The sequence below is a fragment of the Sarcophilus harrisii genome, chromosome 2 (assembly GCF_902635505.1).
Source record: "Sarcophilus harrisii chromosome 2, mSarHar1.11, whole genome shotgun sequence".
Lineage (NCBI taxonomy): Eukaryota > Metazoa > Chordata > Mammalia > Dasyuromorphia > Dasyuridae > Sarcophilus > Sarcophilus harrisii.
The window spans coordinates 101,170,731-101,193,078 of record NC_045427.1 but is presented as its reverse complement, the minus strand read 5'-3'; the positions used below and the strand labels follow the sequence as shown (position 1 = coordinate 101,193,078).

At 31.9% G+C, this 22,348-nt stretch overlaps 1 protein-coding gene across 1 annotated transcript in view; it reads left to right on the top strand.

The window, feature by feature from the left end:
* FANCL (FA complementation group L) overlaps positions 1–22,348 on the top strand; it is an 81,554-nt gene that overhangs the window by 29,323 nt on the left and 29,883 nt on the right. The window contains exons 5-7 of the mRNA XM_023494939.2: positions 1,964–2,064; positions 8,836–8,932; positions 15,454–15,522. Of these exons, the coding sequence (XP_023350707.1) occupies positions 1,964–2,064; positions 8,836–8,932; positions 15,454–15,522 (267 nt within the window). The remainder of the gene's footprint in view (positions 1–1,963; positions 2,065–8,835; positions 8,933–15,453; positions 15,523–22,348) is intronic.

Sequence of the window (22,348 nt, the reverse complement as noted above, 5' to 3'; positions counted from 1 at the left end):
CTCTGCTTGGTCAATCTAATCAAAGAAGTTATTCTCACCCAAACCTGAGTAGTATACAATGGACTTAGATTAAATTCCTTATAAAGTTGGGTGGAGTCTGACCAAGTTAATCCAATCTTATTATCAGCAATGTCCTTTTTTGAAATTTGAAATGAGGACTATAGAAAGAGGGGGAGCTCTGGATCTCCCCACATCATTGGTTATTAATAATCATTTCTTTCATTTTCATAATAATTTTCTGTGGAGAATAATACCTTTTCAAAATGGAAGGATCCCAAGATTAAAATGAAAATACATTTTCTATTATTGTTGTTGTCTTTTCACCAGAATGTCAAAAGACATTTTCAAATGTCTTTTCATTAGTATAGGGATCTTTTTTTTTTTTAGTGAAGAAATTTCCTCTCCCAATAGAAATGAACAGTTGTAATTTAGAGTAAAGAATTTTCTTGGTTACACTAAGAGGTTGTAATTTGTCTGTGGTCATACTGTGGGTTAAAATTTGATAACTCTCTTTTCCTGCTTTTCTCTTCCCTTCCCAGCTTGGATTTTTTTTTTTTTTTTAAACTTAAATTTTCTGTCTCATCCCCAATGTTTTTCTTGTCAATTCCTTTCCTCCTTCTGTTGCACTCCTACACTTTTGTAATGCCTTCTGGCTTTTCTGACAATGTGAACACCAAAGTAATTTGTAAATATTTCTTACACTCAATAAAATTGAGAGTATCTTAAAATATTTTTTCAAATGCCAAATTTGTAAACGTTAGCAATTTCAAAATGGAGCAGTATTCATTCTTAATTTTAACTGCTCCATTGTTGTTGATTTTGATCTTGTTTTCTTTATAATTTTGTTTGTAGTTTTTGACTATCACCTTAGAGAGATTGAGAGAGAGCTGGGTAGCCTTGATTCCAGTAAATCCATGTTGTGGGTTCTTCTTCCAACGGGTGCTTATCATGACAAATCATACCAGTTTAGATCATGTGCTTTTGTGTCATATTTTAGAACTTCCATATACAGTTCCATCCTATGTTTGGGGTGGGGAAGGCTTTCCTTTCATTCTCTTGACTACTAGATAGTGCAGTGGATTGTGTAGTAGACATGGAAGACCTGAGTGGACATGTGGCCTCAGATACTTATTAGTTATATAATCCTGGGAACGTCACTTAATCTTTACCTGCCTCAGTTTCCTGATATGTAAATTTGGAACAGTAGTAGCATCTACCTCCAAGAGGTTCTAGAAGGAAAAAATGAGATATTTGTAAAGTGCTTTGCAATCTTCACTGTATTGTATAAATGCTACCTATCACCTGACATGATTGACTTGTGGGTATGATTTCTCCAGATGACTTTTGAGTTATTCATGAATGAGAAAAAGCCTTGGTAGGGAGGAAGAAAATAGTATATAAGATACTACAGCCAGTGAATGGAAAGAATTAGGACATGGATAACTGGAACAATTATTGATTATTTTGTTTCTTTCTTTGGATGAGGATATACTAACAGGAAAAAAGATAGGCAATTTCACTGAAGTAGTTCCTACTTTTGAAAACTTTTTTGAAAAGTTCCTACTTTTGTGCTAAGGAGCCACTTGGAGTATTTAGTAAGTTATTTTTCTTCACTCAATAGATTCAAAAAAAGATGAAGAAATAGAAGAGTTTGAGGGTAGTTATTTTTAGATAAATTTTTTTCAAGGTTTGAGTGATACTTAATGGAAAGTTAAGGCTCCGAAATCTTAAGTCACATCCCCCCTAACCTGCCACCCAGCATCCTTACTGACTTTATCACCTGATAAATTCTGTAACTTTCCTATGTTTTACCATGACTGAGAAAAGGCTTGAGTCAGCTAGATTTATAGGTTTTTTGGATTAACCCAGAAAATTTTAATGAAATTGTTTATTGTCATTTGGTACTGATCCTATCATACTAGGGCTGATGTATGTATATGTATTTGTCTTTCTCTTTAAACAGGAAGTTGCATTGAAGAATAAACAAGAGCTATATGCACCACCACCTCCTCCTCATTACTACTCATGTCTTGTTGAAGAAATAGAAACGCTGGGTTGGGATAAGTAAGTTTATTTTTTTTTTTAATATTTTTTTAACTCTTCAGTCATCTATGATTTCATTGTAGTGAGTAATCCTCCCACTGACATATCACAGTACATTTTGACGTTAGTAGGTAATCTTTGAGTGTTGCTGTGATTGACAAGTATACTTCTGTGATTAAGACTGATAATGGCTAACTTGATGATGTGACTTTTTTTACTTAGCTAGCAAGTCTGGACCTTGGATACAGGAAATTCACATCATTCTTGGGCTCATATTCAAAACCTTTTAGCTTGAAAGCATCTGCTAATGTTGCTTCATTGGCATAGTTTTTCAGAATTCAGAACCACCTACATGTGACTAGAGCATCAGAATAGGACTTGATGGAATATATATTTATTAAATAATATTAGGATTTGATATATTTTAAAAATATCTTTGCATTTTTTGCTCAACAAAATTCAGGATGTTATCTTTAGAGAACCATTGCTTGTTTAATTTTTTAACACTTTAGATGCTGCTCTTTTTTTCTTCCTTATAATTCATAGGTTCATATGTAATCTTTTTGTTCTACTTTATAGATAAATAAACAATAAAGCAATAAAAATAATAAAATCAATCTGGTTATGGTTTCTGTAATGGAAAGGACTGGTGATTAAATAGAGACAGGGAAGCCTTTAGAATACTAGTGATGGAGGCCTTGTCTAAGATGGTAGCTTCATATCTAAGTGACTGTTACAGGAATATCGAACCCATTGTTTCATAGTTGAGGAAAACAAGGCCCTAAATTGTCAAGGGCATCCAGGAAGTAATGGCAGAGGAAGATTGCCAAATTCATTGCTCTTTTTTGGAGTCCAAAGTGACTCCAAAATTTTGATTATGTTATTATTTAGGATAGTGTTGCTGTTGACAGAGATGAGGAGTTTATAAAGGGTAGGGCAAGGAATTGTTGATTTGATTTTTTTTTTTAATGCAGTTGAATTTGAAGTCATGATAACATCTCAGTAGAGACATTTTGGGAGAAGATAGAGACGTAGAATTGGACATTAGAGGTATAGATTCATTAACCATGAGCATAGAACTCTAATTGAAATTAAGAATGGATTACAAGCATGTAAATATAGCTAGAGAAGAGAACGTTAAGGATTGTGCTTGGTAGAAAGTTTGGAAGAGAACTAGGGGAGTTTAGTGCCATGAAAACCAAGTAAGACAGTTTCAAGGAGAGGTTGATCAACACTGAAAGATGCAATTGAAAGGTCAAAGAGGATGAGGTTTTATCCAGATTAGTAAGTCTGGTTATAATGATGTCATTAGCAGGAGAACTAATGTAGTTCATTAATTAGTTGGAGCCAATTTCTAAGTAATGAATGGAAAAGGAGTGGGGAGTTTTTCTTTTTGATCAGCTGCTTGCTTCTTTATCTGATACAATTTATTTTTAAGTCCATGACACATCATAATTTGAATGACTAACTCAAATGATTGCAAACTTGAGGACTTTTCAGAATTAATATTTTGGGAAATTTGTATAATTTCATCCTATGGAACTAAGAAGCATGGAGCTGTTTGAAGGTAAGAATTTCCTTGTTTTATCTGTATCCCTAACATAATATAGATACTTGTTGGATTGGATTGTTGTGCTTCCTGCTTTGGTTAAATATTCATATAAATTCTGACTGATTGATTTCATTATCTTTTAGAAAGGTGTATTTTTAAATTTTCCATCGCCATCAAGATTTAGTAAAAAAAAAAAAAAAAAAAAATTCCTTTTCTTCCCTTAGCCCAAGTTTGTGAAACATTCTTCTACCTGTATATTTAGGATCTAAGGGAATATAGGTTCAAGTTTAGGGATAATGTCTGTAAAAGGATAACTCATCGTTCCTCAAAGTCTTTTTGCTAGAATCTTCAAGATGCTTCCTTTAGGGTTGGTGTAATTTTTCTGCCAAGTTCTTTTATAATAATAATCACTAATAATAGCTCACATTTCTTTAGTGCTAATTCGGGCTTAGTGCTAAGTGCTTTACAATTATTATATCTTTGAATCCTCATGACAGCCCTGGGAGGTAGATCCTGTTAGGATCCCCATTTTACAGATGAGGAAGCTGAGACAAATAGAGATTTAACAACTTGCCTAGGATCACATAATAAGCTTTGAATTTGTGTCCATTTTGTCCTTGGTTCTTGATGCAGAAACTTCCCAGGGATAATAAGAGGATGGGAAATCCCACATCCTCTGGACCTCTGAATTGCAGAAAGTCCTTTTCAGATTAAGGGGAGTGGAAGAGATCAAAGCTGAGAATGAAATGTTCTTCTCTTTCTTCTTTTAAGAAGTTTCTTCTCAGATTTTTTTCTAGAATCTTCTAATGCCAGATACTCAGCTCTCCAATTCCAATTTATTCAATGGTTTTTATCCTTCCTTCCTTCCTTCCTTCCTTCCTTCCTTCCTTCCTTCCTTCCTTCCTTTCTTTTTTTCTTTTTCTTTCTTTCTTTCTTTCTTTCTTTCTTTCTTTCTTTCTTTCTTTCTTTCTTTCTTTCTTTCTTTCTTTCTTTCTTTCTTTCTTTCTTTCTTTCTTTCTTTCTTTCTCTTCCTTACTTATTTACTTATTTATTCATATCTGTATACCTTTCTATCTATTTATTTATTTTTGTTCAGGGTTTTTTTTAGAAGTCTCTGAACACACGACCAGGCCCCCCAGCCAATCTGAAGTGATTAGAACTTGTTTTGAACCTAGTGAGTAATCCAGATGTGCTCACCTGGTAAATATTTCAATCAGAATTTGGCATTTTATTTGAATTGCAATAGAGTCATTATCTATGCTGACTTTCACCATTACATCTTTTCTTTTTTAATCCAGTGTAAATTTTGATGATGATGGAAAACAAAGCTGAAATTATTTTTGTTGCTACTTGTATGTCTGAAAACAAACCAAACTAACCCCCCCCCTTTTTTTTTTCCTCCAGAGAGGCAGGTGGATAAGGACATATGAATTGTAAAGGCAAATAAAAACAAGGTTTCCATTCGATAAGGATAGAATCCCAGAATTGAAGAAAATAAATATTTTATTTTGGTAAAACTAACTTTGGAGCTAGGTAGGAAACCTTTTCACTTCAACAATCATATGCTCTCAAATTCTGAAGGGATCCTATGCTGACAAGGGGACTCTTTTAACAGACATTTTATTTAGTAAATGAAGTGTGATCTTCTTTTCAACTTGGCTGCTCAGCATTTCAAGTTTTTCTCTTCTATAGATGGATTATATGACCTGTTACAGAAGAAAAGAATTCCCTCTCTACTCTTGCATTTTAGCTAGATTTGTCAGAGGCATGTAATTTTTTAAATGTACAGTCATCTGCTTGCTTGAAGAAAGGTCCTGATTGTCAGATGTCTTCTTGTTAAATCAGGAAAAGGAAAAAAAAAAAAAGGCTGCCCCCTTCTATTTTATGATAATTGTGAAACACAAAGTGAAATTCCATTGCCATAGTAAAATAAAGCTACCAGGTTTCAGTAAGGCTTATTAGAATTACTAAACAGAGATCATTGTTTTTGTTGGGACCTCTTTTGGAGTATCAGTAGATGAGGAATCTAAGATGGATCTCATGGAAAGATGAACCTAAAACACCAGGAAGTGAAGTAAATCCAGGTCACCCATCTTGTAATATTTATCTGATGCATAATTTTAACTCATATCTTCCTACAATTTCTATTCCCTCTTTAAGTCTGATCTAGGCAAACTAAAGGAATGCCTCTGTTAAGCAAAAATATATTCTTAACTCTTTGACCATTATAAACTACTTCCCATGAGTCTGAATTGAACTGTCAGCATTTATTAAACATTTACAGTATACCAAGTACTGAATTAAATTCTGGGAAGATAAATAGAAGCAGAAAGTCCCTGCCCTCAAAGAGTTTACATATAATAAATGAAGATAATATATACTAGGGAAATAAAGAGGAGAGGATTTGGAGAATTTTGTAGACTTTCTTCATGACCTAACTTGTGAGATGAATCCTTTAAGCAATGTGAATGGACTAGGTTTTTCTGAATTATATTGTGAAGTCACTCAGTGGTCTTTCTGAATTAGAAAAGGGTTAAGCTTTAGCAGCATTCTCTCCTGAAAATATACATAGGGGGGGAGGGGGGAGCAGCTAGGTACTGTAGTGGATAGAGCACCAGCCCTGAAGGCAGGAGGACCTGAGTTCAAATATGGTCTTAGACATTTAACACTTCCTAGCTGTGTGACCCTGGGCAAATCACTTAATCCCAATTGCTTCAGCAAAAAAAAAAAAAAAAAAAGAAAGAAAGAAAGCAGATAGGAAACAAGAATACACAATTAATTATAACATCTAGTCATTTAAATAAAATCAACCTGTATATTAAGAAGGAACTTTAGATGATCCCCAGACCGTTTCTCCCCTTAAATCTTTTCCAAATGACTGAATCATTATCCGTGTAACAAAAATGCAGTTTTTATATGTGTGTATTTGTATGTTTATGACAATAATATATAATAATTTAATAGCATTATATAATAATAATATATGAAATCTAATAGTTTTTTCTTTTCCTTTTAAACTTTGGCAATGGACCATTATAGATGTCAAGTTTTTTTATTTATGCCAATAGATCGTGTCCATAATTTATAAATGTACAATGACCACTATGAAGATTAATTTCAAGTTTTTAAAACGTTCTAGTCTTTGATTTCTCATACTTTAACATTATGGTTTGCTCTGATGATTATTTTAGCAACAAACCTTAAAATTCATACTACATTTTGGAAATGGTATTTCTTATTGTCTTTTTTTTTTTTTTAAGCCATGTAAAACCAGTCTGATTTTTCTTTCCTGTTTCCTATATAGAAAGAGTTTTGAAAATCTTTAAGTGATATATAAATGATAGCTATAATAGTTGTAGTGGTGGTGATGATGGTAGAAATAATATGAATGATAATAATAGCAGTTTTAGAATTTATTTTTTCACTTTTCTTTAATAAAACTAAACGAGATCTAACCTTTCATCCCAGAAACTATCACAGAATGGACAGCAGAATACACCAAATAGACGTGGGACCTTTCCCAACTGCCACAATCTGAAAAACTATCAACCTAGATCCCATCTCAATATTGCTTTCCTCATATATACAATAAGAGTTCCTGGACTTTAGAGTCTGGATTATCTGCCCTCCACTTATACCCTAAGGACTTTTCCATTTATATAGCATTCTCTCTTGTGTATTGTTTCTTCTTTTTCAAATGGGAGGTCTTTGAAAACAGGGTCTGTTTCACTGTTTTTTTGGTTGTTTGGTTATAGTAAAAACTTATTTAAAGCATTCTTCCCAATCTATAAACACTTTGAAGAAAACTTTGTGAATCTGTCTGTATATCTGTGGCTAAGACAGCATTTCATACTTTGCAGGACAAACTCATGAAATATAAAAAGTTATTTGCTTATTTGGTTACCTCCAAATTGACAGAAGTTACCAGATATATGGATAGATAGATAATATCATATTGATATGTTCTCCTGAAAAATAAAAAATTTTTGACATTTGGCTGCCAGTAGTGATGTTGGGAGAGACATTAATGGATATAAAAGCAGATCAAAGATTTTTAAGAATGCTATTTTTAAAAATCAATATTGTATATTAAAGTTTAGAATCATGGGTTGCAAATTGTTTTTTTCTTTTGCTTCTTCTAGCCAAGACTTTGTGCCCTCTTTGGTTCAGATCTATTTTTCACTGCAGAAAAGAGAGCTCCACAATTCTTTGCCCAGCATCTCTTGCAAAAAAGCCATTTTCCCAGCATGCCAGATCAAGTGACTGGACTCACATATAATGGTATAAAAAAAAATTGTTACATAGGTCAGGAGGCTAATGCTAGTTTTGAACTCTAATGGGTCTTGCCATCAGTCTAGGTGATAAGTTGTGCAATACTCTTAGACTGCTTTTTATCTTTACAAGAGAATGGTATTGTAAAAATGTCAAAAAATATCCGCATGCCCAGTTCACTAGTAAATATACTGCTAAATTTGAACCTTTTTGGCAGTAGCTTATACTACTCAGGGGACCATATTTCCACAGAATGATGTATTTCAAAGTGTATTGGTCTCCATTGTAGGAAATTCATGTTTCTGTAGCAACTTAAAACCAAAACAATTGTGCTTATGCCATATGTTTAAAATATTAGTTATATGGACCAAGGTTAAGTGTCAGAAGTATATTGACTATACTTCTATATATTGAATAAAACTTTTTTTATGAAGGAAAATTTATTGGAAATAAATCGGGTTGTACCTGTTCTTGTATAGCATTTTCCTTGGAGGATCAATTTGTGTATATGAACTAATATCAGCTAGATATTCTACAAGAACAATATTGATAATAAAGGAGAAGTTTATTTAGGAGAAAAACAAATAAAAAAAGCATAAAAGGCTCATACTGTATGAAACTCCAGAAATGGATCAAAGAGTTTGACAGGAAGTTTAATGTGTACCTAAGTAGAGGTTGACAGGAACATGCTGTGTGTGCCAAAGGTTCCAGTGATGGAAAACTGAAACATGGTGCTCACTGACCACAGCGTGAGCCTTGACACACATTGTAAATAACCCGGAGATATATGACTGCATTAAGCACCAGGCCGGTGTATTAACAGCGGTAAATCTATAGCCGCAGAAATGGCTGCCACGCAGGACTGCCTCTGATTAATATTTGTAATAGATTAATAGGAGCATGGAAAAAAAATTCAAATTGTAATTCCCCTAAATGTTATCATCATTTTCATTCTCTTTCTTACACAGACTCGTGTATGTGGATACTTCCTTTAGTACCATCAAGTTAAAAGCCAAAGATACTTCTGGGAGAGAACATTTAATCACTCTCAAGCTAAAGACAAAGGTGAACTTTTGTTTTCATTTAAATGGTTGTCATTGATATGGTAGTAATTGTTTATTACTTAACAGTGTTTTGTAATTAAGAAGAAAAATATTTTCTTCATAAAAACCCTAGAGGCAGATAGAACAAAATTATCCCTGTTTTTCATATGAATAATCTGAAACAGTGCAGTTTAGTGATTTCGTCAATATTCATGCAACTGGATGAAGACAAGACTTCTACTAACTCCCTATCTAGGTTTCTCTATAGCTGCCTACCACAAAGCATCTTAGCTGTGTCAATTAACCTGAGGAAACTAATTTTTGTATTTCTTTATCTCTTTCATATATTAGTGAATTGACTTCCTACTGTTGTAACTTAAAAGGAATGATTAATGATTTGACAGAGTTCTTTTAATTTTAATTTTAATTTTTTTTAGTCACAATTTAAGAAATGAGGCTGGACACATGCCAGATGTAATGGCATGTATGGCAAAGTATAGAAGTTAGTTTTTAATAAACTTTTAATTTAAAATGTTGAAGATTATACATTTTTAAGTTATTATGTAGATGATACCTTCCTCATCTTTCCTAGATATTAAATTGAGTAATATTCACCATATAGTGAGCATTTAGCAAATATTGGTGATCAATAATCACTATAATTTTTTTAAATAGGTATTTTCATAGAAAATAGCATTAGAAATTTCTATTGCTTTTTAAATGAAAATATGAATTTAAATAGTTACCTTTGCAGCAAATGTGACTGTGGAAGTTCTTTATCAAGCCCTTTAGAACTCATTTGAACCAACTCGCATGTCTTTTTGGTGAAAAAAATTTATTGTTTTAGAGTGCATGTATAATAGATAGGTATCTTCTATATATTGGGACACAGTTTCTCTGTGCATATTAAAGTTTTTTTTTTGTTTTTTTTTTTTTTTAACAGCATTGTCAGTATAGACCTATCTGTATATGTATGCGTGAAGACAGTAATCAGTTAAAGTATGAAAATTGAATGTTTCCATATCTGGAAGTAGCAAGCCCTGGCATCTTTCATACTTCAATCTATGTTCATATGTCCTTAGTAGGAAATTAGCAGAAAATCATTACATTGGAAGCTTCTCTTATCTTAAGTGCTGGATTTCCACTGATCTGGAATCTCTGGCTGAGATCTGCTGCTAACAACTCAAGACCACTAGATGTTCTTGAGTAGCTATTCTTTATTCCCTTTTGCCTTCATTCCCTTCTGTGAGTTTCCTTCCTCTCCCTGTTTCCTTTGTGTTTTGTATTACTAAATTTTTTTCCTCTTTGTATGTTGTAAAGATTTTAGGCAGGTCATGCCTGCCAGAAAATTCTTAGCATATTGACAATCAATACCACTCAATAACAACATGTTCTGTTTACTGACCCAGAACAATGCTACTTTATTTTGATGGTCCTGGAATGTAGATTTTGAATAGTAATTGACATAGACAGTTTCTGCAGATTAGAGGCTTACATAGGAATAGTAATAACTAGGGAAACATTAGAATATGAAGAAAATCAGGACTTGTAACTTTTTTATTGTACCTAGTAGTCATCAATCAACTATTTCAGAGGATTGTAGTGATGAAAAGATCAATTGTGTTTGTCCTTTTTAAAAATGTGTCTGGCATTTAAGCTTGCCACGAATGAAAATTAATATATAAAAGTGTGTGCTGGGTGACACAGAAATTTGATATCTGATGGTGCCCATATAAGACATATTGAGAAATCACTCCATTTATCAGTCCCTATCCCTTTGCTTTCTTTCTTGTTCTCTTTCTTCCCTTTCCTTCTTTCCCTCTGAATTTGAATAATATAGTAAAAATTTCAAACCAACTGGTATTAAAGTTGTAAGACAGAATAAATGGGAAGTGATGTTGTTTTTTAGAGAAGCTTAGCAATGGTGTTTTAATCGGCATAAAGTGATTTCACTTTCTATTTTAGTTAATAGGAATACTCTTCTAAGATAGGTGAAAGTCTTTTTATCCTCAGAAAAGCTCTTATAGTGACAGCCACCCAGAGTTTTTACTGAAACTCTGTTTGTAAAACAAACAAAAAGGGTATTTGTTGTTGCAAAGATTGGCATGAATAAAATTTTATTTTATGCTTACTGATTATCATTTTGTTTGACCTACTGATTAGTATTCTTTACATACTCCTGCTTCTTAAGAAAATAATAAAGAGAATTATAGAATTTCAGAAGGATTTTTTCCAAATGTTACCTTATGCAGAAGTCACACTTGTAGTAGTAGAGTTCATAAGTAAAAATAAGGTTCTGAGTTGGGAATGAATCAAGAGATCATATTTTCTTTCTAGAAAGGAAAGGAAAAGTCAGGATGCTTCTGGTAGTAAATGGGATTATTTATTAGGATCTCAGCTTAAATAGAAACTGAAGAAAAGTAGTTGTAAGGAAGTTTCTCTTTCAGGAATATTTTGGCTTTAGAATATCAGTTATGCAATGATAGATACAGCAGTCCATTTAAAGTATATGATACAACTGAGCTATAGGATATGAGAAAAGGAAGAAAGTTATTTTTGTACTCCTGAAAATAAGTAACCTGTCATTTTATATAAATAGACCATCTCTTTACTAGTTATGGAAAATAAGAACTTGAGTTAGATAGAGTGTCACTGAATAATCTCAAAAGAATATAGGAATTAAATACTACTACAGTTACTAGAGTTGAAATACTTGAGTTATCATTCTCACAAAAATTTTGTTCAACGGCCTCAACACCTTGAAGCTATTTTAAACTAAATGAAACTGGCTGAAGACCAGATCCTTACCTGAGAACAAAGTAAAAGAAATAAATTTCCATTCCATACATAGTGACATTCCGAAAACACATATGCACATATGAAATTCAGTACCAGAAACTTTATGCTTTATTATTTTAAAAGTATCTTTATGTGGTTTATTTTGCTGTAAGTCATCTAGGATATATAAGTAAAATAGCCTTTTTAATTTCAGTGGACAGTTTCAATTTCTCCTTTCCAGTTCAAGGAAAATTAGGGTCCCCTGCCAAAAAACCAAGTGCTCAAAGTGAGTACTTTGTGGTGAGAATATTATTTAATATCACTCTGCTTTGTGTTTCTTTACTACAAGGACACAACTGTATTTACACAATCAAAAAATCAGGAGATAAAGGTCTAAGAACACCAGACAAAAATCTTATGCTGAATTTTTTGTGAGGAAGAAGTCTGTATTAGACTCTAAAAAACATATATTTCTATAGAAACTATTGCCATTTATACTTAATAAAATGTTACATTATAATAGTCATCGTGTATTTCATTTCCCAGGAAGATATTTGATCACTATAAATTGAATGTTTCAATAATATCTGAAGAAATACTTTATTTCACTTAGAGCCATTTAGTCATTTAAACTTCTAAGTAAGACAAGTCAAATATTGGAGCAATGGCTCTATTGTTAAATTGTATAAAAGCATACACTTTGACTATGGAAAGATGTCCTGAAGTTTGGCAAAAGTGCTGTTCAGTTACCTAACTGCTTCCAGGATATTTACAGACAGAAGTAAAGTATTATAAAAGTAATGTCAGGATTCTATTCTTTGTATTAAATATACCAATTCATAATAAACTAGGTACTTAGGGAACTTTAATTTTTTTTAATGTAGGGGATATAGTTTGATTAAGATATATTAATAAACTTAATTAACCTCTCACTAAGCAAATCTGTTTAAGTAATTAATTTTTTTAAAGCAGGTTGTAGTTTTGTCTGAAAAGATTTTCTGCTTATTCATTTGCAAATATTTTTTGCCTTGAAAAGGAAAGTGAGAGCACTTGACTTGTTAAAATCAGGCAAAGGGCCTGAGTAAAGATGAGCTTTGTTTCTTTCGTCAGCCCTTTTATATCTACTTTGACCTAGATTATATTTAGGCATATAGTTGTTTGATAGGATACTATCAAGGTTATAAGATTCAGCATTTAATTTACTTTTTCTTTGCTTTAAATTGAAAGCCTATGTTGCTTTTTTAAACAGGGTTTTTTTTTTGAAAAAAATGATGTGTCAAAGTAATTACATGGTATACTTGTATTATATTGTTTAGTCTAACATTTTGAAAGGAAAGTAGATTCACTGGATATGATTTATAATGCTTAATCCATACATTCAATACATAAGAAACACATTTTTTCAAAGCACAATTTTCTACTAAAGAGACCATAATATCTTGTGACATAAGAACTCTCACCTTGAACTGAACATTCTCTTTCAAGTATAGCTGTATGGGAAGTTTCATGCTAAATAAGTTTGATCAGTTCCAAACACAGTCTTCTCTCTCATGTAAAAGATAAAAAAGAAATAGTATGCATCAAAACTAAAGTTAAGACTTAAATTAGCAAGTAAGATTTAAAGTTCTTGAACTGTATTCTAATCCTTATAAGATTAAAGTTAAAAAAAAAAAAAAAACCCAGCTTGGCTTTAGATTTCAGCGAATAAACAAATGTAGAAAATTAATAGGCATCCAATTTGACCTTTGGGAGACCTGCAAGTGTGAGAGGTTGATAGTTCTTCATTTTTTTTTTTTTCAAATCTTTCTTGGTAGTTTTACAAAAAGTAGAAACAAATAGTGAAGTTGTTTACACCTAGTTAAAGTCTAAAGAAATTTCTCTGAGAATTATGTGATATTTGCTTCTTTTTTGTGCGTTTTTCCCCCCTCAGACATTTATAATCTTTCTCAGGTGTTTTTCCAAAGACCAGAAAGGATCTTACATTTTTTAAAATATCATTTGTTGATATTTTCTGATGAGATGAGATGCTTTTCTATTTAACATAATGGCCTATGTACATTTATTTCTGTTTATGTCCAAAGCCATGAATGCTCTATATTTAATGCAAACTTCATAGGCCATTTTCTGTATTTGGTTGGTACTTTGCTTTGGATGAGAGTTGATGTTTATTGATAGACTAACTGACTGTTCCCAGCAGGCAATAGTGCACAAAAAAAGGGAAAATAAATACTTGCCACTTTTTATGTAGTTGAGAACCTCATGACATGCTTTTATTATTTTGATTGAAGTGATGTGAATTATTAGAAAGTCAGATATATTTACCAGAAGGTAAATGCAAAAATATACTCCACTGCTAAATATAAATGATTTTCGTACCATCTGAGTTTCAGGTTATCTGCATTACTGTTCCCCTCCATTAACCTAATCAGTCAAGACTTGACTTTCAGTTGGCTCTTATTGCTACATCATATCAAAGCTGTTCTGTGCTTTTCCCTTTAAATCATTCTACATATCAGTCTATATCAGAATATTAAATATTTTTAAATTGAATCAGTTTTAGATTGTAAGTTACCAACAGTTAGGCTCAAATTAATACCTTTCTTTGTATAGTGTTCAGGAGAGTAAAATCTTCATTTTAGCACTTAGATCTTTTAGGGAGTTAATAAATATCCACTCAAATTCTTGTTAGTGATCTGCCACTTATGCTTATCCAAGAAAATAAATACTCAAAATTGGGAGGTAAAAAAAGAATTTAATATGATACAAAAACAATGTATATCATTTTTCATCATAAAGTTTTTTCTGAAATTCAGTCTCCAAGGAAAATAATGCAAAAAAAATATATAATTAATTATATGTATCCTGTACATAATATATGTATGGTACAATATTATACCATATATATGTGTGTGTGTGTGTGTGTGTATATATTATATATATATATATATATATATATATATATATATATATATATATATAAAATTATAATTCAAAGTAAAGAATCCTAAAACTGGACTCTCAAGAAATAAGCAACTTAACAACTTTATTTAAATAGACTCCACCTAAACTCTATTCCTGATCTAAAACTATAGAGAGATTCCGTGCCCTTCTTTGGAAACTTTAGTTCTTAGTTGTTGTTGCTTTTTAATCATGACTATACATATTAGAGATCTTTCTTCTCCAGAAAATTTCATTTCATAAGATTAATTATAGACCTAAGATCCTATTAATGTCAGATCAGTTACAGATTTTGTACTTTATCCTCAATGAATTAGTCTTTGCATTCACTTCTTTCCCTTTCGTTAGTTTCAAATTCCTTAGTATACTTGAAGTTATTTGTTTGTTTTTTAAGCTAATTTCGGTCTTTATCTCTTCTTAAAAGGCAAACATATCAGTGTAGAAAATCAAATTTTAATGAAAAAATATTATCTGTATATTTGTTATTGTACTTCTATATCTGTATATATTCCTTGATTGTTTTAAGCGAGTTCATTTATTAAGAATTTTCCATGTATACAGCATTGTACTAAGGGAGTTGCAAAGTTTAGATAACATAGCCTTTTTAGTTATGGAATGTACAGATCTGTGGTTAATACCTGTTTACACAATATTGGAATTGAGATTGCTAGATTAAAAATTATATATAAAACTTGTGACTTAAAATAGTCAAGTCTTTCATTCTGTTTTAATGGAAGTCACATAACCTTAAAGATAGACAAAAAGGAGCTGGAATCATTGAAGTTGTCACTTTTTTTTCCCCCACAGTATCCAACAGAATCACCAGATTGCTATGTGGATTTGCCACTTCCATTTTCTGTTTCTTGGACACCACAGGTAAGTTCTTATGTTTCTTATTAGCTATAGTTTAACTCATTTTGAAAGACAGTTATATTTGTGTTCATTGTCTTACTGATTTGTAAAGAGGACAGAAATCAATTTTTTGAGAACTCATATGATTTTGTAAAAAGAAAAATATTAAAACTTGTTAGTGAAGTTAGAATGAATTCTGAGACTCTTTGGAGCTGATGAGAGTTTTGAAAATAATGGTTTTGGCCTTGAAAATAGAAATATTATCAGATTATTCTTTTTGAAGGTTCCATTTCCTTGGCTAATTGGGACATTTGGCACATAAATTCTATCTTGAAAGGTTTTATTTTTTATTTTTAAAATTTTAACATCTGTGGGCTATCTTTAATGGAAACACTGGTAAGACTTTTTCCTGAAGCAGCAGAAATGCCACTGCTACAATATAGATACAGAATCTCATCAATGATAATGTAAATAGATTTTAAGTAATTGATTTTTTAACTGTCTGCTCTTACCTATATCAAGTTCTGTTTTAATGCTCCTGGACTTTAAATTTGGAAGATCTTTATTTTCTTTTCTTTTTGTAAAATAATAGACATGGCTTTGTGGCATCCATATTAAAAATGGGTAATTTTCCTTATGGTCCCTGTCTTCCTGCTGGGTTGATAATGTTTTGATGTATTTTTCTTTTGCTCTGATGAGAGGTCTGCTGCTGCTGCTCTGACATATTCATTTGGATGAATAATTATAACTTGCACAATGTCAAGCTGAAGATGGTAGGGTTTTGTGCGTCATGACAAGCCTAGTAGCCAGTGCAGGTGTCTCACAGCGTGATCAGCAACAGCCAGTGTATTCTGGCTCAGAGGAGACATTTAGAGTAGTAAGAAATCAGCACCAAGGGCAGCGCTGCTGCTGCCGCTGCCTCTGCTGCTGTTATATGTGCCAAATAAACACAAAGTGCTTCTCAATGACAAGGGCTTGAGCATCTACTTATTTTGGTTATTTACTTTTTTCATTAACCCAATGGATTTTCTTTTATACATTTTAACATATAAGCAGCCTCGTGTTCATTTCTCATTACATAGCTCTGTGTTTAAAAAATCAAGACAGAACAAACAAACCAAAACCAACCTCATAAACTCTCTGATGCTAGCCATTCCTTACTTAGATTCTTTCTGGGAAATTGGTAACTAAAGAAGCCTTGAATTGAATGATAAAACCTTTTTGTAATATCTCAGGTATAGTGATGTCAGAGGCGTAATGGTTATATCAAAATCAGTGTATAGTAATGAGGGCTTTGACTGCATTAAAAGGACACTATTAAAGTGGACATGCTTGCTCATGTTCTATTAAAATAATTTATCCTAGGACAAATAGTCTTGCCACAGGTTCTTGGTATCACATCTAACATGTTACAATAAATAGACTGTGAAAATCTGTTGTTCTTGGAAAAATACCACAAATGTAAGTACTTAATGAAAAAGCTTCTAGATGATTATCTGATGGCGAATAAAATATTTGTAATTAAAGGAAACGGTTCTGTTATATAATGGAGAATATTATCCATTAGTTAGAGCATCTGAATAGCAGTTAGGAATCCTGGATTTTTTGTATAATTCAGCTACTTACTCAATTACATAAACATGAATAAGTTATGTGACTAGCCTTTACCTTGGTTTATATGAAAATTATCTATAAATAATGAGACTTTTTTTTTCCTGAGTAGGAATACTATGGAAAGGCTTTTTATTAAAAAAATAAAGCTTCTAGATATAAGTTTTTAGAATGTGATTCATTTGGAATAAGTAGATAGGTAGATAGGGAAGACATAAGCTTTTATACAGTGCCTATAATGTGCCAAGTGCTTTTTTATAGATATCTCGTTTGATCCTCTTAGGGGATCCCTGGGATATAGGTGCTATTATTATCCCCATTTTACAGGAAGCTGAAAACTATATCTCCATTTTGAGGAAACTGAAGCAAAGAGGGATTAAGTATCTTATTGAGGGTCACACAGCTAATAAATTTCTGATTTAAACAATGTTCTTTCTGATTCTAGGCCTAATACTTTCCAGTACACCATCAGCTTGCTGTTAAGAAACACTTGTTGAGGAAATTCCCCCCATTAGTTCAAATCAGTACCTAGCCTTTCAACTTGGAGTCTTTCTGTCTGGGGTACTTAGTAGTTAAGTTACTTGCCTAGCAGAACCAATTTGTACTACAGATAGCAGCTGAATCCAGGTCTTTCTTGTTCCAAAACCAGTTCCTTATCCACTATGCTATGCTGCCTCTGAAATAAACTTTGCTTCCAGTTGTTTATACTGGGAATTATCTATAGTTATGCTTCTGACCACACTTACTCTTCCCAGTGATTTACTTGTACTAGAGCATTTTCTTCTGCTTTTTTCTTTGATTTTGTTGCCAGAAAGCCATTTACTCTTCTTGGAGGGATTCTTAGAATTTAAAATACATATACATATGAATACAAGCACATATATATTTAAACATAATCTATTTTTTTTATCATCCTATGCATTTTATTTAATGCACTTAAAAACATTTGGTGCAGAGTTCCATAGTCTTCACCAAAGGGTTTCATGATAGAAAAATCATGGAAGAACCCCAGTTATCTTTTATATCTGTTGTTTTTCTTAAGTAGTTTAGAAATTTCTCCAGGTCTGGTGCTAACTGTCATATGGATGTGATCCTCTCATTTTAAAAAGTTGTGCTAATGTGATATAAACTCTTGTAAGTCCTATCAAGCTGGAAAGGCTATTTAAGGACTGCCTAATCAAATTTAGAGAGATTTGTTGCTAGGTTAGCCACCAGAATTTGGCTTTTTTTAGGCACAGCAACTCATAAAATCATTTAATAAGGTATTGCAAAGTGTGATCCTCATTGATGAAGGGAGTGCTCATATCAATAAACTCATGGGTCCTTGAAATATGTTTAAGTAATTAAGACATTTAGTTTTAGATTCCTAGAAATTCTGTCATTGTCAAATTGGTGGGGCAAAAAAGGCAGCAGATATGATAGGGGTAAGAAAAAATTGTATTTAATCTCTTTCTGGAGACATCTAGAGCCTTGCCACACCATGAGGAGGCAATGGAATAGGATTTCAATGGCGGTAGTATTCTTATTCCTCTCTTGCTATGAGGGAATACACGAGACAATTTATCCTAATGTTTTGTGATACAGTGTTTAGTATCATATGTCCTAATTGTCTCTTTTATTAGCTTGCGTAATTGCTGGTTGGTCAGATCAAATAATTTTTTAGTTTTTATTACAAAAATAGAATAGAAAAATTTCACTAATTTGATCATTTGTTGGTTATAGTTTAGTGTAGTATTTAGTGTGCAGTTTTCATTTCTTGATTTAAATTCTGATGTATATGCTAGATGCTAGCATTTTTAAAAAAAATTTCATTTCTGTGGTTCATGACTTTTCACATTAAAAATTTATAAATTATCCATTGGATATTTGTAATGAAACATGGCTGAGTTTTATAGTACTATATGCCTCAAATGAATCAAGGGTAAATGATAAACAAATGCTTTAAACTTAATTTTTTGGGGGGTGACTTTATGTACAGAGAAATAAGTCACTAGTACATTGAATACTATAGTGTTGCTTTTATTTGAATAAGATGTAAAATAGTGAAGAATTGGGGTAGCTAGATGGCACAGTGGATAGAGCACCAGCCCTGAAGTCAGAGGACCTGAGTTCAAAACTGGTGTCGACACTTAACACTTCCTACCTCTGTGATCCTGGGCAAGTCACTTAACCCCAATTGCTTCAGCAATAAATAAATAAATAAAATAGTGAAGACTCTTATTCAGTAGCATAAATGTGACAAATTTATCAGTAACACCTATGAGCTATTGAGTTAAAATTCTTTATTGTAATATTCTTTATTAGTCTTAACTAGGACTAGACTTTTAAAATATATTTCTTGAAGGTTAATCTACATTAAAATACATAAACAAGGAAGAAATAGAATTTTTCTATTAGGTAATTTCTGATCAATTAAAATAGCTTTAAATAATATTATCACATTATTTTAGAGTTTAATTGGTTTTTCAGTTGATCAAAGAATTGGATATCATAAAATTCTTTCTAATCTGAATTTCCCTATTAGATGAACTGTGCATATAAAAAAAAAGCATACATTCTTAATAATGTCACAAAATCTCTTACTTTACTGGATTTGAGGCCACAGAACCATATTTTCTCATTTCTAACTTTTTCATTTAAACATTTCTCTGTCAACCTTTATCCTATTAGAAGTATTCCTCTTTCTTTACAAAACTCACCTCTCCACTTACATCCTTAGTTCATTCTACTCTTGGGTCTTATATAAGTACTAATTTCCTTTTTTTCTTGTGTATTTACTCTTTTCCTATCTATAGACCTGCTTAGGATTTCCTGAATAACATTCCCTTGTTTTATTATCCTTCCCTCCCATTCACTGCCAAATTTCTTGGAAGAATAATTTATATCTATTCACAATCTTCCCTTTTTGTCTATCCATTTACTTCTCAAATTGCTTGAAATCTAGCTTCTGTACCCAAAACTTTACTGACAATAATCCTTGGGAGGTCACTATAATGTCGTGATGTATAAATCTGTTTTTCTCAATCCTCCACTTTTTTGATCACCTTGCTGCCTCTGAAACTCCCAACCAATTTCTCTTTAACATTCTCCTTTGTTGATCTAAAATTTATAACATTGAACTAATTTCTTGAATCTTTTTAAAAATATATATTTTCTTAAATTTCTTTAATTGGCTTTTTCTTTCCCCCTGTAAATATTGACATTTTCTATGAATTATTTTTCTGAGCCCACTTTTTTCTATTTATTTTTTCTTTAGTGATCTTTTCATACTTAAGGCCTCAGTTCTGACCTCTATGAAGATAACTTCATAGTTAACAATAGATAACAAATCTATGTGTCTAGTCTCATCTATTCTTTGAAATTACTGACCCATGTTTCTATCTCCTGTGTTTCTCTACTTAATATGTCCCATAGGTACCTGTATTCAACAACTCAATATTTCCCAAAATGGAAATCAACATCTTTACCTCAGAATCTATTCATCTTTATAAATCCTTTATTTTTGCTAATGGCATAATTAACTCCCAACTTAACACATAGTGTTAGGTCTTCTGGGGCAAAAAGCAGCTTATTATCATGTATTGAGTCTTGGATTTAGAATAAATTTCTTTTCTGCTTTAGACACTTAATTAGATATGTGATCCTGGCTAAGTCATTTAACTCCCTTCAGCCTCAGTATTTTTCACTTCTAAGTGGGGATAATAGTAGGACTTGTCCCAAAGCACTCTAAAGACAAACCTTAAATTGCAATATAAATGTTCACTATCACCATTATAATCATCTTCATTATAAAACTCTCCTATGCCATCCCTTTGCTGTGTCTTGATACATGAAAAATGCTTAATAAATGTTGAATTGGATCAAATTAGCCCAAGTCATTTTTGACCACATCATTTAATTATTCTTTCTATCTCTGCAATACTTCTTATGTTCTTCCCATTCTCTCTATTCCCATAGCCACTAGTTCAAGATTTTATTATATCTTAGCTGAACTCCTACATTCATTTTACTCAGTACTGTTAACTCCCTTCTATACTTTGAGGACTATGACCATGTCTTTGTTTTCCTTTTCATCCTTCTTCCTACCTAATATTGCTTCTTGCTATATAAAAAGTGCTCAGCTTTAAAGAATATATATTCAATAAATGGGAATCTCATTGAGTTAAAGTCCAAGGTTGTATTATTAGGTGTAGCATAACTCCAGAGAGCATATTAATTAAAAGTTTGAGATACCAGCTTTAGTTTAAACAACTGAAGAAATTTATCATTATCTTATTCATGAAGCTCTTAAGATGCTTGGCTTTTTATTTTCTCTTGTGCAACTATTGGTATTAGAGTTAAGACATTCTATTCATTGGTTCCCTCTTAAGTTGGCCAGAATTTTTAGAGAAAAAGAAAAAAATGTTATGTATTAACTTTAATGTAACTCATCTATTGAAGAACAAAGATATTCTCCTGTTTCCCAGTGTTAAAAAAAGTGAATTAAATCAATGATTGCTGAAGAATTACTTTATAAATAACATCTAACAGCCTTAGGTGAGTGTCAGTTATTATTATGGTTTTACTAAGAAAGTGGAACTGTTAAATTTTTGACCAGTACTTTTATATTTAGAAGAAGTTAATATTCTTGAAATTTCAAAAGAATATTTTATATTTGCATATATATAAACAAATAAAAAGTCCATTTTAGATGAGTTTCTAATTATCTTGTTAATTTAGGAATAAGAAATGCTTTAAACTTAAAATGTCTGACTTTTTATATTTAAGCATAAGACTGGGACAACCATTCCAGTTTTGGCCCTACCATTAGCTATGTGACTTCAAGGAAAAAATATATACCCTTCATTTTTCTTATTCACATATAAAGGAATTAGATTAAATGTCCTCTAGAATTCTTTCATTTATAGAGATATAGAGCTCCTCCATATATGGATATTAATCAATGACTCATAACTTAGTTTTCCCACAATTATGAACCCAGAACATCCTGGCTTCATGATATGAATAATAGGAGTTGCCAGCAAGGCAAAATGACAAGCTGTGGCTGTTTCCAGGCCTTTACTTTATTTATTTATTTATTTTTTTTATTTAATAGCCTTTTATTTACAGGATATATACATGGGTAACTTTACAGCATTAACAATTGCCAAACCTCTTGTTCCAATTTTTCACCTCTTATCCCCCCCCACCCCCCTCCCCTAAATGGCAGGATGACCAGTAGATGTTAAATATATTAAAA